This window comes from Canis lupus, chromosome 1 (genome assembly GCF_048164855.1).
Source record: "Canis lupus baileyi chromosome 1, mCanLup2.hap1, whole genome shotgun sequence".
In the NCBI taxonomy this organism is placed as follows: domain Eukaryota; kingdom Metazoa; phylum Chordata; class Mammalia; order Carnivora; family Canidae; genus Canis; species Canis lupus.
The window spans coordinates 92,782,329-92,797,710 of NC_132838.1; the positions used below are offsets into that span (position 1 = coordinate 92,782,329).

A 15,382-nucleotide genomic window follows, 5' to 3' on the forward strand; every position below is an offset into this window, starting at 1 on the left:
AGCCAACTTTAACCACGAAACAGAGCAGCAGTAAAGTAGCGGCTAAGTCAGACTCTCCTCTTTTAGGACACCCCGAACAAAGATGTTGTCTGTGCACTGACGAAACTTAGGCAAGAAATATGATGATCCTCACGAAGAAGGAAAAACTGGGTGTCTTTTCTTCCAAGACACATTTTGAAAGAAAACCGAGTACCTGGACATTGGCAAAGTCAACACGGTTGAGGTCATTGAGCATCTGGTTGATCTGGGAAGTGTTCTGGAGCACTGCACGAGCTGCCTGGGCCAGGTGATTGAGCGATGTGTATCTTCGCAGAGTCTGGGCAAAGGCACTTACAGCGGCAACCTGGAAAAAAAGTCCTATCAAAACCAAGTAGTTTTCTTTCCAGTCCAAGAAACCACTGAAATCTTCACATCTTTCTTCCCTGGCCAAAATAAATGCTTTGTTCTGATACTTATTCCACATTCGCTTCATGTGAGAGCTTACTTGTAAATTATAGCATTTAAATCTCTAAGCCAAGTATTATTTTCCTTTTGAGTAGGTAGAGGTCAAGACTAAAACAAACTCCCATGTTCTTTGACATGAGTGTAGCATTAATTAAACCAGTCTTGCAAGAAATGACTTCTTGGTCTAGGGAAGCAGGAAAAATGTTGATTATCATTTCTCTTTTATACTCTCTGCAGGACAGGCAATACAAACTCGGTCAATACAACTTTTCCTCTTTTTAATTTGGAAAACCAAATTGTACAGTCTCACTTTTTTAAATAAAGAATTGTCTACTATTGAGAGTACTTTCATTCAGATTCACTATTATTGCTTTTATTTTAGAGAAGGTGAAACAAGAGTATTCGTAGCTTTTCTTAGCATATACATAGCCAATAAACTTGTCAGACATAAGCACCAAGAACTCTTTTTCACGATCTGAATTTACGTAGAAGAGCCATCCAGGATTTCTCCATTTGCCCCTCAACATCTACTTTCCCTCTTTCTCCATCTGCTCTGCCCAGGAAGATGACTTTGAATGGACTATGTTTAACCATTTCCCTTACATTCTAGCTTTCACTTGGGTTTGGCCAATGGTAGGCACTGGGAGGAGACAGAAGGATAGGGGAAAAAAAGGAGTAATCAAAGTATTTATCCCCCTACCACCTCCACTCTCTCCCCGTTTTGGCAAAGCTTGCTTCTGTGGACTAACGCCACAGTCCTTGAAGGAAGGAGAGGATATCCTACTACCACAGCTTTTCCCTCTTTCCCCTTGAGACCTTGGGATACTCAGGACTGCTCACTGTTGCTACTGCTGGGGTGCTTTACCATTCTTCCAGGTTTTTTTTTTTTTTTTTTAACTCTGTTCGCATCTTTGGGAATAGACCCTTCCTAAATTCTTTTCAAGTATTCTCCCTTTGGATATACCATTTGCTTCCTTCTGAAAGTCTCAATGAAATACGTTATATTGAAAGATACCCAAGATAATATGTTAAAAAAAAAAAAGTCTAGGTAAATACCTAAATCTCATGGAAATCTGTCACATGCACCATAAATCTAACGAGCATTTTAACATACTTATAGGAATAGATGGTATGCCATTAAATCATGATGGGTCTGTATGAAGTAGCTGATTCAACAGTCCTGTACAGGGTGTTCACAGGTCAAAGGATGCTTTCTGTCTTGATAGTGAGATGTTTCAGGACTATGTGGAACTTGGAAGAGGTCTTATACTTGTTTCCATGTCTGTGGTTTTTATTAACTGAGTACATACTATGTGCCAGATGCCATATTCAGTGCCTCACCATATGTTGCCTTAATTCACATAACCATCACATTAGACACATTAGACTTAAAGGGGTTAAGCAGCTGGCTCAAGGTTACACAGAAACTATGTTCTGGTGGTGGGATATGTTTGATAACCATGGCCAGTCACAACCTAACTATGCTCTTTCTTCTTTCAGAGTAGATTATTTTCATTGATTGAGTGCTCAGCTGGAAAAAAGATTGCACATCTGTGATAAAAGAAAAACAGAAGACACCCTCCCTCCAAGGCAGATCATCCAAATCAACTCTGGGGATTGATGATATTGGCCAATATTGCAGTTAGATTGCTACCACATTCACTTTGATGATACTGGGAAGGAAGGTGCTTCTAGCTCTTTGAAGTATGAATGTAAATATGACTGACTTTGTAATTGGAAAGCATTCCTATAACCGTCATAATCAAATACTACCTTCTTACCTTGCCCACCTCAATGTGGCACTCTAGAACTTTCTGTAATGATGGAAATGCTCTATATACATGCTGCCAAATATGGTAGCCACTGGCCGCTTGGAGTTATGGAACACTTGAAACACAGCTAGCTCGTGTGGCTGAAGAACTAAAATTTTAATTTAATTTAAATTTCAAATTCAAATTAAATAGCCCCTGTGGCTATCCTCACAGTTCTGGCCGCATAGCTCTAGAGCAGCAATCTAAGGTGAAATATTCCTTCTGCGTGTTTTTTGTTTGTTTATTCCTGTATGTTTTAGGAAGTCTTATTGCAAACCTTAGGTCAAAGCAGAAGGAACTGGGAGCTACTTATGTTCCCAAAGAGACTTGTCAGCTACATGAACTTCAACCTATTAACTATATCCCAAATTGAAAAGACAATGGGTGTATGGATGAAGTGGATAGAGTCATTGAGAAAAAGCCAGGAATGTAATTTTTGGTACAAACTTCAGACAGAATCAGTCCAATCTTGCTATAGGATATGTTCACAGATTAACCTAAAGTAACGAGGTGAGCAAGGGGTAGAGAGCACAGTTCATATCTATAGCTGAACAATCCACATTCCTGATAAACACTGATCAATTATAAGATAATTGCTCACTTTAAGAAATGATACCTTGATTCACAAAAGCATTCTCTAGTGTTAAAAAAAATCCTGAAAATCAAAAGAATATTAATTTACATAAATGTTTCACAATATAATGAATATAGTTGAGGACTTCAAAACTCTAAAACTCCCTCAAGTGGAAACTGTTTGAACATTCTAGGCTATTCTTTTTAATTTTTGTGATGAAGCAATTTGAAAAACATACTTTGGAAAAGGGCTTGGAAATACACGCCACTTAAAATGTTCCTCTAGTTTCTTCAAAAGGAGCATTATCAAACACTACCTCTTGTGCGGGTTCTTGATTACATGGTTATAAAGCACAAACAAAAAACCAGTTTGAAAAGTTTAATACATTCCAGTATCAACCTTGTACATGATAACATTTGATAGGACTGATATAAAATTCACAGCTCAGAACAGATTTCTAAACACAGAAGAAAAAGCAAACACATATGAACTTACCTTGGTTTGTATCATTCTCTGTGGGATATTGTTCATGGCATTGGAAAGCCAACCTTCAAGGCTTTTTGCAAAATTTCGAATGGCTTGGGTCAAGGCACCTAAATGTTGAAGAATAAAAGCAGAACGAAAAAGACACCAAAGAACATTAATCTTTATTCCAGGAGAAGAGAAAACATGTGTACATAACATCTGAAATAGCACAGAACTTCTACTGTCCTCATTGATGAGACTTTTTTTAGCATAATTCCTAACTTTGAAAGCATCCAAGAAGTATATTTTGGGCTTTTTTTTTCTTTTAAAGCTCTTTTGTTCCCAGATATTTATGACAGTTCGTTGGGAAATGAAAACACTCAAACATTTTTGCTTATAGCAACATATACCAGTTGTGAATATACTTATGGAATTCTCTGCCTTAGACCAAAACACTCTTCTCATTAGCAGCTTTATGCTTTATGTATTTTCTTTATAAATTCTTCATCTTGATTTTTCAAGCTCTTAATCTATTTTTCTTTCTTTAGTTAAAAAGAAAACAATGCAAAGCTTTCTCCCTTTCTCTACACATATATTCATGATAGAACATATTAATTAGAATAGTTATCTCTTCCACTTGTTGAAAAGTAAAGTAAAAGTTAAAATTGTCTGACTTGAAAATTTTGGACAACTATTCTCCGTTTCACTTGCTAGGTAGAGATAAAATATCAGTGTGATAAAACTGCTGTCCCAGAGACAACTATTCTTAAGATATTCCTAAAATAGACCATTCCATATTCTGCACCTATCTGTTAAGACCTGAAAGAGGACTGGGTCCCACGAGAGTAGCTTTTATGGTGGTCATAAAAAGACTGGAAGGATCATGTTATCAGGAATGACTAACAACTATTTTATTTTTATTTATTTTTTATTTTTTATTTTTTTTTACTAACAACTATTTTACAAGAAGGGATCTGCTTCCTGAGACTGCTTTATAATAAAAACAGAACTCTCCGCTTCTTCAACAAGTAATTCAGTCAATAGTATTTTACTTCATCTGTTCCCAAAGTTCCACAGTGTAGGGAGCAGTTTCAGACCTTTTAAATAGATAAGTGTTTGAAAAACCCACAACGTGAAATTAAGCTCTGTGGGTTCCCTTTAATGTGGCAGGCATTATAATTTGGACTCTCCTATAAGAAACACGGAAGTAACCTTTTTCTCCAAAGCTCCCAAGAATATTAATATTGATGCTGGGATTAAATTTCTTGGTTTTTCTTCCTGTGCTCAAATGAGTCTGGCATGCTTCTCTATTACGTTTGGTAAAGCAGGCTTAGAAATAATTTAGCCTGCTCAAGTTGCTTGTGAAAGATACAGATTTTACTAACCCAATCATAAAAACAACTGTTTTTTAAAATCACTTCTTTAACTGATCAAATGACAGAAGAGAGGATGAAATGACTAAATTTTGATTAGGAGAACTACTCAAGAAGTATCAACTCTTAACCATGACAATCATCTACTGGAAACACTGAGTTGGAAATTTCTTGCGTACTAATCTTGTGAAATTTCCGAAGCTTCCCACTTAAGCCAAAAAGAAAAAAGAAAGAAAAATATTTTTCTGCTGTCTTATGTACTTAGAACCATGGAGGGCAGGCATGAATGGAAATGAAAAAGAGAGAAAAAAAATTTAACGACCCTTTTTGAAACTCAGGAAAATTCTGTTCAAGATTCATCTTGGCTATCTATATTTGGCAGGTTTTCTACTCTTAATATATAATAATAATTTGATCTGCATTAAAAAAAACAAGAACTAAGAAAAATTACTTTAAAAAATATTTAGTATGGGTCTCGTTTTATCTAGGCAAATTTGATACTAGGAAGATTACAAGATAAAAAGATGTTCTGTACATCAAATGACTGAGAGTTTTTACTTTCTTGTACTAAATGACATTTGGGACCACCTTGCCATGTACTCATAATTGTACATAAGTGTTACCAGTTGAGTTCTTATACAATTCTTACACTTAACAGTTTTTCGTTTTCAGATAAATGTATTTTAGAATATAGTAGCTTCAAGCTGACTTCAAATTAGTGTGATATGCAGACTTTTTTTTTTTTTTTTGGCTATAAAAAGGAATCCCATCTGGACAGTAAATGGTAGAGTGAAGTTCTAGTAGCCAGGAAAATATAATTTTTAAAAATAAAATTAAGTTTGTTCTCTCTATAGGGATTCATGTCAGATCAAATTGTACAGATTGACTCTGACAACTTTTCCTCATGAATGGATGGCTTAAAATTTAAAACCATTCCAAAGATAACTTGTCTCAACCTGCTTGTGATTAATATTAAAACGCACACGATCAGAAGATAACTATTTGAGCTGTATATTAAGCTTTGTTTTGTTAAGTCTTGTTATAGAATCAGAATTACATTTCCAAATGTACTTTGTAGGGGAGCACATTAATATCCCTTGTAATTTCACAGAAACTCAAACTATGGTCATCTGAAAATTCCTGAATTTGAGTTGTCTGCTAAACGTAGAGACAGACTTCTTGACAGAATAAATTGGCTTTCAAAGCAAAATTTGCAAAAACAAAAACAAAAATCAAGTGTATTGTGTACTTAAAATTATGAGGCTGATAGTCAGCTAAAATTGATACGTGATTTAGGTTAGGGAAATGTTGACTTCACAAGTCCTGACAAAGCAAAAGACTTCAGAATTGTTTAATGAATATTGATGTTGTTGATTTGCCTCAAACAAGAAAGAGCCCACTGACATCTCTTCTTGTATCTCATGAGAGAAATGGTACTTGGGGGGTAAGATGTCACAGGTTAATGAGCCAACCCTATGAAACTTCTCTTAAATATCTCTAGAGATTATTACTCAGAGCACAGGGAGCAAGGCAAAAACAAGGAAAATCAAGATTCTGGAACATAAATTGGTAGAGAATTTACACATGGAAACTTTCCATGACAACATCACTTTTAATCAATCGACAGTCAGGAAACCTGGTATAGATAAAGTGGAAAATATTAGCAATTTATAAAAATGTGAGACAGTGACAGTTGGAATTCTTTTTTTAAAACTCATTTCTAGATAAATTTATGTGTGTTCATTGTTATTATATGTAAATGAGCGTCTAAGCCTCTATTTCAAGATGGTGGGAAACATATGAAAGCACTTGTATCTTCCACTGTTGTTTATCATATTTAGAAAAAAGAAAGTATAAACATACAAACACTGGTATCTTCACCTTTTCTTTTACTAAATCCCTGCTTAATATTTTGTTATGATTCAACATAAATCACCTGTGAACAGGGTACTTTAAGTACGTGGCTGGCAATTTCACAAGCTATAAGACTGCTTTCATCTTATTAATGTCACTGTAGAGTTAAAATTCTGTCCCATTTCTTTAAAAGTTAAGGTCACGAGTATGTGCTCATAAAGATGTTGGCATAAAATCCTTTCAACTGCCTCTGACACAAGTATCCATAGTAGCATTTATATTGACACTTGCAGAAAATAGCTTTGTTGGCTACAAGATAGTTTAATAAACACCATCACCGAAAAAAAAGTCATCTAAGTTATCTATGTAATTCCTATATTGTTTCATGGTGGGAATATAACACTCGTCTAGTTATATATATAGAGATTTTTTGCTCACAATGCCAGTTAACCATTACTGTTAATGGAAACTGCATTTGTAGTTCTCAACATGATGGAGGTGACAAAGTAAATGCTTTTATACAGGAATTCAACTTTAGTGGAAACCAAGATAAATTCATTTCAAATCAAAAGCAACCATGAAAGAGGCTGGTCTCGCAATTACAGATTTCAAAAACTTTTGGCTTTATGAAGGAAACTGTGTCCTTTGGTAGAATAATCTATACAAGGCTGCCTGGCCTGGGAGTGTTCTCGCAATTAGTCACTGGGGCTGTCACAACTATAGGTTGTCTTTTCTATCGAAAAGAAAATGAATGATTGGAAAACAGATCCTTTTTTTGCCCCTGTCCACTACAGTTCTGCTCTAGGCTACTCTCATGCAATGCTCTTGTGTTGCATGTCTTGCTCTATTTTGTTTGGCAAATCTAAATGAGATGAGAATCACCCTGGATTGCAACGTCACTTTCCCAAATTTCTCGGGTGGAACGTATGAGAACAAAAGCATGTTTTGTTCTATTTTGTTTGGCAAATCTAAATGAGATGAGAATCACCCTGGATTGCAATGTCACTTTCCCAAACTTCTCGGGTGGAACGTATGAGAACAAAAGCATCCGTACTTGTCTGCATTTAACTTACTAGGAATAGGTCTAAGCACGTCGGGGATGAGAATCTCCACCAAAGCCTGGTACATCCCATGGTCACAGTTACACATCCATTTCAGGATAGACTCATGTTTGCACAGAGTTATCAGCTTTGCTTTCGGAAGTCGACTTTCTATTTCACTCAGATTGCTGGTGTGAATAAATGTAGCAAATGAATAGATGGCAAATGAGGATAAAAAAGAAAATGGACTTTAAAAATAGTTTTAGTTTATCAAATATCACTGAGGTTAGAACTATACCACCAATGCACTGGTGCCATACGGCTGGATATATATATAACACTCCCCCAGAGCTGCCTATGCACGTTAATACTTTCTGACGGTATGAAAGGCACATATGATACTCATTCCATGAGGATGAAATAGCTCTACCACAGTCCCCCAAATCAATAAAAATGGGACTACAACACACACACGCTGAAACCTCCAGAGGCCGGTTTGTGGTTCATTTCAATCTATTCATTTAATGTTATCAGGTCAGGTTCACAACTGGTATACACATCTCTAATTTATTAGCTGTGACATCTACTCAGCCATGGAAATGAATTGGAAAAGCATATTGATTCTGACCTTGATTCAGTGATGGTAGTGCCGTCAGTTGGAGTAGAAGGAGAATAGCGCCAGAATGTTTGCCACAGTTTTTCTATCAGGCTAAACTGAAGATTCACAACAACGTCCAATATTGCCTACAAAACAGAACGGTTATCGGCATCACCTGACGATGCTTCCTACAGGCATGGGTGAGGGGTGCATTCCGCATTGGGATGGAAACGGCAAGGACACCTCAGGATGCCCAAGCTATATGGTGAAACTGGAGTGAATTTTGCCAATGGAAGCAGGTGGACCGAAGAGCTTAGGCAGGGAGCATGTAACTCTGGAAAGATGAATGGGATGATGTGTATCCCTCCCATCACGGCCACATGTCCTTATGTTAACCTCTCTTTTTTCTCACTTTCGTCCCTTCCTCTCCATTGTCTTCTCTTACTCTGCTGCCATTCATTCACACGCTGCTTCCTTCTGCCACCATGCTGCTACCATACTTCCCATTCTTAGACCGAAAGGGACACAGTCCCCAGTGGCTCAGGGGTGCCAATGGCCATCAAAGAGGGCAGAAGGGAAGGGTGTGAGGCTGCCTGCCTGCAGGTGGCAGAGTCAAGGCTAAATGACCCTGTCCCAGGGCCACTGACCATGATTCTAGAGTGTCCCCAGGCCACCAGAGGCTGGGGGAGGAACTCAATGAGGCTGGCCTTCAGAAGACAGCCACCTGTCCAGGCAGGAAAAGGGCACCTCTTTGGTCAAGCCATGCTTTCACTTCCATCCCATCTCTGCTCATTCCCTTTAGAGAGCAGCTTTAAGACTCCCCCTTCTTCTAACCTTGGGGGCAGGGCCCTCATCTCCTCCTTCTGCTTCATTTTATCTCCCAGAACCATTTCCCAGCTGCATCAAAGACATTTTATTTTTTGATGATGCTAAAATTTGCCCCCTTCATTAAATTTTGATGATCATATTTAATTTCACCCTGCCATCGCAATTAGTTTATAAATTCGCCTTCAGATAAAAGCAGTCAAAAAACCAAAGAATAACTTGTTTGTGCAAAGAACATGTGACTCTGTGATTATTCTGAGCATAAAAGACAGAAGTCATCACCATAATGTGTTTGATGTCATGAGCACTGAGAATGAGCCCAGGTAAAGCAGCCCCATCGAGATCTACAAAGTTCCTAGAAGCAAGGAGACAACAGGGGGCAATCGAGAGACTCAATGTGGGTAGTTAAGGCAAAAGGAGGAAACTTAACTTCATAATTCTAGAGTCTGTGCCACCCATATAAATCTGTGGCCCTCTGTATGATACGGAGAATAACTGATGTTCTATAGAAGCACACTCTGAGACAAATTCAAACACTAAGGAAAATGTGTTTGGGGGCATGTTAATTAACACACTCCTCACTCTTTGATTATTAGTAACAATAAAGATGCAAGTGTAAGCCTGGAAGGTAAAAGGCAGATAGATGGCCCTCCTCCCAGGCAGAAATGTTGTCAAAGGGGCAAATTACTATTTTTTTCAAGATGTATTTATTTTGAGAGAGAGAGAAAGAGAGAGAGAGAACATGAGTGAGTGAGTGCAGGGAGGGACAGAGAGAGGGGGAGAGAGAAACTTTAGCAGACTCCGTTCTGTGCTGACCATGGAGCTGGACAGAGGGTTCGCGCTTACGACCCCAGATGATGACCTAAGCTGAAACCAAGAGTCAGACACTCAATCAACTGCACTACCCAGGCACCCTGAGGCAAATTATTATACTGCTTTCTCAGTTGTACCTTCAGCACATTCCAAGAGCTATCTATTAATAAAACAACTACTAATACCATATATAATACCTACATATCGCTATCTGTGAGATTGCTGTAAGAATGCTAAGCTTTTTTAAAAATAAAACCAATTACTGTTGCAGCAACTTTTCTTATAACAAGAAAATTATACTTGTACCTTCCATAAAAAAAACTAGGGAATCTTATGAAATAGCTTTGATAAGCAAATTGTGAGAATTCCAAAAACAGGCAAAAAAAGGTATATTAATCTTCCTTAAAAACATTAACTATATGGAATATGAGAAAGATTAGGCAAGGGAAGAATTCGGTGCATCTTAAATTCAGTATCTCTCCAAATTAAGTAATCTCAAATAATTGCTTTGAAAAGGACATTCACATCAGTCTCACTTGAGACATTTCTACAAATGAATAAAACATTTTACCATTTGTCCACCTACTTTCAAATATGTTCAGACTAAAATATATAGGCAAATGTATTTTTAAATAATCCTTATTGTACTGGCTTAGGGCAAGTGGCTATTTACAGGATGGGATATGGGACTGAACACCTGTACTTCAAAAGTTTGGAGGTTCAGGATGAAGAAATAATTAGGATTCTTATTTCATATATGCTGCTTGTGCCTCACAAGCGACGGCACGAATGCCGGTAACTGAAATAAGTGGGGATCATTCTAGGGACTGCTGTTTCCCACATATACTGATTACCATACGTGTCCATACCTCTTCATATAGACTATTCCTGAATGTTGGTATGTTAATGAAATTTTTGTAATCCAAAGATAATTTCATCTTTTGTCTTATTGGTGTTTTCTACTTAGAATAACCTTACTGTACATTCTTCAGTAATATAAATAATCATGCTCCAATTTATATTTTGAACAAACAAAAGAAACTTAACCCAAATTTTGTTTCTGTAGGTTGGCTTGCTTAAAGCAAGATGCACCTGAGCACAGAGAAATGAGAAACTGCTTAGAGAATCTTTATATAAATCTTTATTGAATATACATGATATTCATATACAAAGAAAGACTTTTTTTTTCTAGGTACATAAGGCTCATCCAGAAACCCTCTAATGTTGGGAGAAGTGCAGTAGTCCAAGAGAGATGAATATTAAGTGTCTTTCAACATTCCAAGAAATTCTGGGAACAAATTGGCAGGACATGTTGAAAAACACTTTTGGCACATGGTTTGTTAATAAAGAGAGAACTCGCCCTTGGTTGTTAATAATCCAGCACCCTTGACAAGCACTCGGATTCACTCAAGCAGTTTGTATTTCTGGAGTGGGAAAAAAAAATCTGTGAATGCTATGAGCTGAGACTTCTCACTGCATACTGCATTGTCAGCAGTCAGGACGACTGCCCATGAAACCCAAAGGAATATCTTTTACTCCTAAGCAGATCACAAATAGCCCTGGAATAAAGCTACTTAAATTCGAAACAGTATTCCTCTTTCAAAAGGAGAGGCACTTAAAATAATTCTTATTTCAGTCTGTTAGCCTTTCTACCAGGTGAGCTGCAGGTATATTAAAACGCTGGCTCTGAGGGAGTTCACCTCCTGGAGACAATGAGCCAGTTCTGGTGGGGAATCCTCAGGAAAGGAGTAGAAGCAGAGATGGAATAATACCAAGAGAATCTTTAATAACCACAAAAACAAAACAAAACTAGCCCCACAATAATCCCTGGAAGGAACATCTAAAATCCTTCATTAAACATTTCTAAATAGTATCTTTTTCCTTTTTTTTTTCTTAAAGTTTAATTATTTATTTAAGTAATTTCTACACCCAGTGTGGGGTCGAGGTTAAAAGCTGCATGCTCTCCTGAGCTAGCCAGGCACGCCTCCAGAAAATATTTTTGATAGAAATACACAATTATGGTATAAAATTCAAAAGGTCAAAAGGGATTTTGAAAAATTAGGGGCTCTTCCCCCAACTCCCAGTCACTCAGTTTCCTTCACAAAGGCAACCATTAAGACATTAACATTTTGTTCTTTCTGCTGGAAAGATTTGTATACAGGTTGTTTTTCACTCAAATGATACTATACTATATATGCCTGTTTTATATCTTGCTTTTCCCTCAAAAATAAATCCCGGAAGTTAGTCTACATTAGTACATTTAGAAGGGTCTGTTTGTTTTAATGGCTGCATAGTATTCCACTCTAGAGACTGTATCTTTTTTTAAAAAAAAGATTTTATTTATTTATTCATGAGAGACACAGAGACGCAGGTAGAGGGAGAAGCAGGCTCCCTGATGTCAGACCCCAGGACCCTGGGATCATGACCCGAGCTGAAGGCAGAGGCTCAAACACGGAGCCACCCCAGCGTCCCTGTACCATGTTTTATTTATTCGGTTCCCTTTTAGATGTTGAAACTATAACCAATCTTTCGCACTAAAAACAATAATGTAGCAACTTTCCTTGTACACATATAATGTCTCCACCCATATTACATATTTTCTAGGGTAGGTACCTAGAAGGGGAATTGCTGTGTCAAAGGATTTGGATCAGGATAGGCTAAGAAGATGGGCAGTGAAATTTATTCTCCCTTTCCCACAACCCTCATTTCTTCAGACAAGAAGAAAGATGAACTTCTCAGTGTTCAAAGATATATATGAACTAACTTCTCCTGTCCTCTAGGAATTAGCTGGATTATTTTGTTTTTAGCAAGTTGTCTGGCAAAACTTAGCGTGCATTCCTACTGCGTTTGAAAAAACTTACCTCACAGTGCTCTCGATAAAGACTCTGCAGTGACTTGATATCCTCAAAGGTAGTACCATCTGGCAGAGAAGAGATTTCAACTTCTCCAAACTCTGGAAGTGCTCGAGATGCATCTGTTGCCATGACAACACAACAGAAAAAAAACTATTGTGGATTGTGCCAATTACAGATTAATGAGGGGAAATTTTAAATAGACTAAAAAAAGGTGGGGGGAGGGGAATGTGAAGACCAGAGGTCCAACAATTAAGAACTTTTCATAGTGTTTTTCAAACAAAATATAGCAACATCAGTACAAAAGAATAGAGGAAGAACTTGAAAACCATGGAGGAACTAAATTTTCACTATGATTAATACTAGAAATAATATACCATCGTGTCTCCCAACGGAGGGCCCCTATTAAAAGAAAGGTACCTCGAGCTGGCCAGTATCAATTATACTAATTTCATTATTATGTTACTTAAGAATATATAAGAAAAAAAACCTTAGCTTTAAACTCATGATGCTCATGTACCTTGTATCATCATAAACCAAAAAAGCTATGGAATGAGCCCAAATAAAACTACAAAAATCACATTAAACTAAACAACGTTATTTTGATATGATGGATGATGCCAGTGTCCTATAACTAAATTACCTCTTGCAACATGAATATGGTATTAAGTGCCATGGCCCAGATCTTTTGGGTTTGACAGACCTAGACCAACAGGTATTTTGTGGTGGCTGGTTCTACCATTACTCTTCTATATTCAAATGAGCTGTGGAACTTTCCACTACACAGAGCTTGGGATGAATTACATAATTTATGTAATTTACATAGTAAGTTTCTCCCTGTTCTTTTCTCACTAGCTAGCTCTGGACAATGAACACCATGCACTTTGATGCCTACTTCATCATGAATTCAAATATAAACATGTAAACTAAAATTGCAGGACAGTATTTGGTCTCCTCTTCTAGATAATCCAGAACAGGCTTTTATTATTTCTTTACAGATTTTAATAGAAGTAAAAACAGAAACTTAAAAAAGAAAAAAACAACCCAACAACTCTCGTTGACAGCTCAAGACTCTAAAGAGTACACACAAGGACTCCAGTTTGGGAAATGTTGCCAGAACGTTTTCAACTTCAGCAGCTATTCTGACTTGAGAGTCCTTTTCAGCTGTTTGTCAGAAAGCCCACACCGACAAACACATGCACACACAAAATACATACACATGTGCATTGTTTGATAGCTTGTGTTTATCTTGATCTGTTGTAAGGAAGCTATGCATATTCATTTCTAGAAGAGTTGTGGATTAGAGTGCCATGTTTTGCACCTGTAGCTATGACAGGAATAGGCAGATTGTTCAAGCTTCACTTCCTAGCTCTTTAAATAACAAGCAACATGTATAGCATCGACAAAATTACAGAAATAGGATATATTGTGATCAACTTAAAAGAATAACTGTCTTCTGAAAAGTTGATGACAATTTTTTTTTCTAACCTGAGACTACACATTTGCAATTCTGTACCCAGGAAATGAGAATTCTCCTTGGCACTTGGAGTTAACTACTGAAAGAAAACAAGATGCAACTTTGATCACAAAAGCCCAGTTAATACAAATTCTGCACAACAACTTCACAGCTATGAGTCTTTAATTCACATGCATTTGGAAGTCCTACACAGCTTGAGGTTTTTTTGAGAAGCTCTAGTGAACAGGGAAAAAGTAGAAATCATCTAAAATTATTACGATATGCAGAGTTGCAGCACACACACACACACAAATCTTTCTGTGTAGTTAGCATTCATGATAGACACAGTGCTTGGAGAAAACACTATTGTGCTCTGGTTTTCAACATCTTAGTAGCAACTATACAACTATACAATGTTTTATACACCTTAACATACCTAAAAACTGTTGATGATGTTGACTTTGGGCTATTACAGTTTGTTCAACAGATGTGCCAGTCTGCTGACCACTTCCTGTGAAACCATCTGCAACCCCATCCACTTTCTGCATAGGCTTGTACCTAAAAATTTTAGATGGGAGAAAACAAATAAATCACATTATTCCTTGTTTTTTTGCACTATACAAAACTCCCAAGGCATCTGATTTTACTCTCCTTTCTTTAACGTCTCATCATAGCTGGAGGATTGTTTCTTCCTGACAGTCTCATAAAGTTAGGATGAAGAATTCTTTTCAATTGTGAAAAGCAAAAGGGAGGACAGACTTGGGAAGGGGGCTAGTTTTTGAAAATTCAGAAATTTGTCTAAGAACAAAAGAATTAGGAGGCATTTCTTCAGACAGAGGTGGTAAAGATGCCTGTGATTACATGCAGTGTGAACATAACTTTTAATGGGCCAATGGATCAAGAGGAAATACCTGAAATACATTGGGACCTTAATCTGAAGTAACGATCAAGGAGCTGGGGCCTGAGAAATATTAATGAATGGCTTTCAGTGAATTAATATCTCTCATCCAGGATAAGGCCAGAAACTACCATACTCTTTTTCATAATTCCTAAAGCCTCCTATGCATCTCAACACAATCATCTCCATTGACCCATACCCTCGTCTGCAAATACAAAGACTGTACACATCAGCTCGCAGCAAAATACATGCAAGAATCCACCTACAAACCTAGGTTTACCAAATTTAAAAAATAAAAAGAATCAAAGTCAGCTCCAGGCATGCATTTATCTTTTGGTCCTAGTTATACAAACTCGTGAACTCTCCCACTAAGACAGAG

General features: G+C 37.2%; 1 protein-coding gene across 40 annotated transcripts in view; it reads right to left on the reverse strand.

Moving 5' to 3' along the window:
- Positions 1-15,382, reverse strand: part of RFX3 (regulatory factor X3) — a 288,425-nt gene that overhangs the window by 44,955 nt on the left and 228,088 nt on the right. For all 40 annotated transcript variants that reach the window (XM_072839758.1, XM_072839754.1, XM_072839975.1 and 37 more), the window contains 6 exons: positions 14,542-14,663; positions 12,659-12,771; positions 8,190-8,305; positions 7,595-7,749; positions 3,325-3,422; positions 194-343 (listed from right to left, as the gene is read on the reverse strand). In XM_072839758.1, the coding sequence (XP_072695859.1) occupies positions 194-343; positions 3,325-3,422; positions 7,595-7,749; positions 8,190-8,305; positions 12,659-12,771; positions 14,542-14,663 (754 nt within the window). The remainder of the gene's footprint in view (positions 1-193; positions 344-3,324; positions 3,423-7,594; positions 7,750-8,189; positions 8,306-12,658; positions 12,772-14,541; positions 14,664-15,382) is intronic.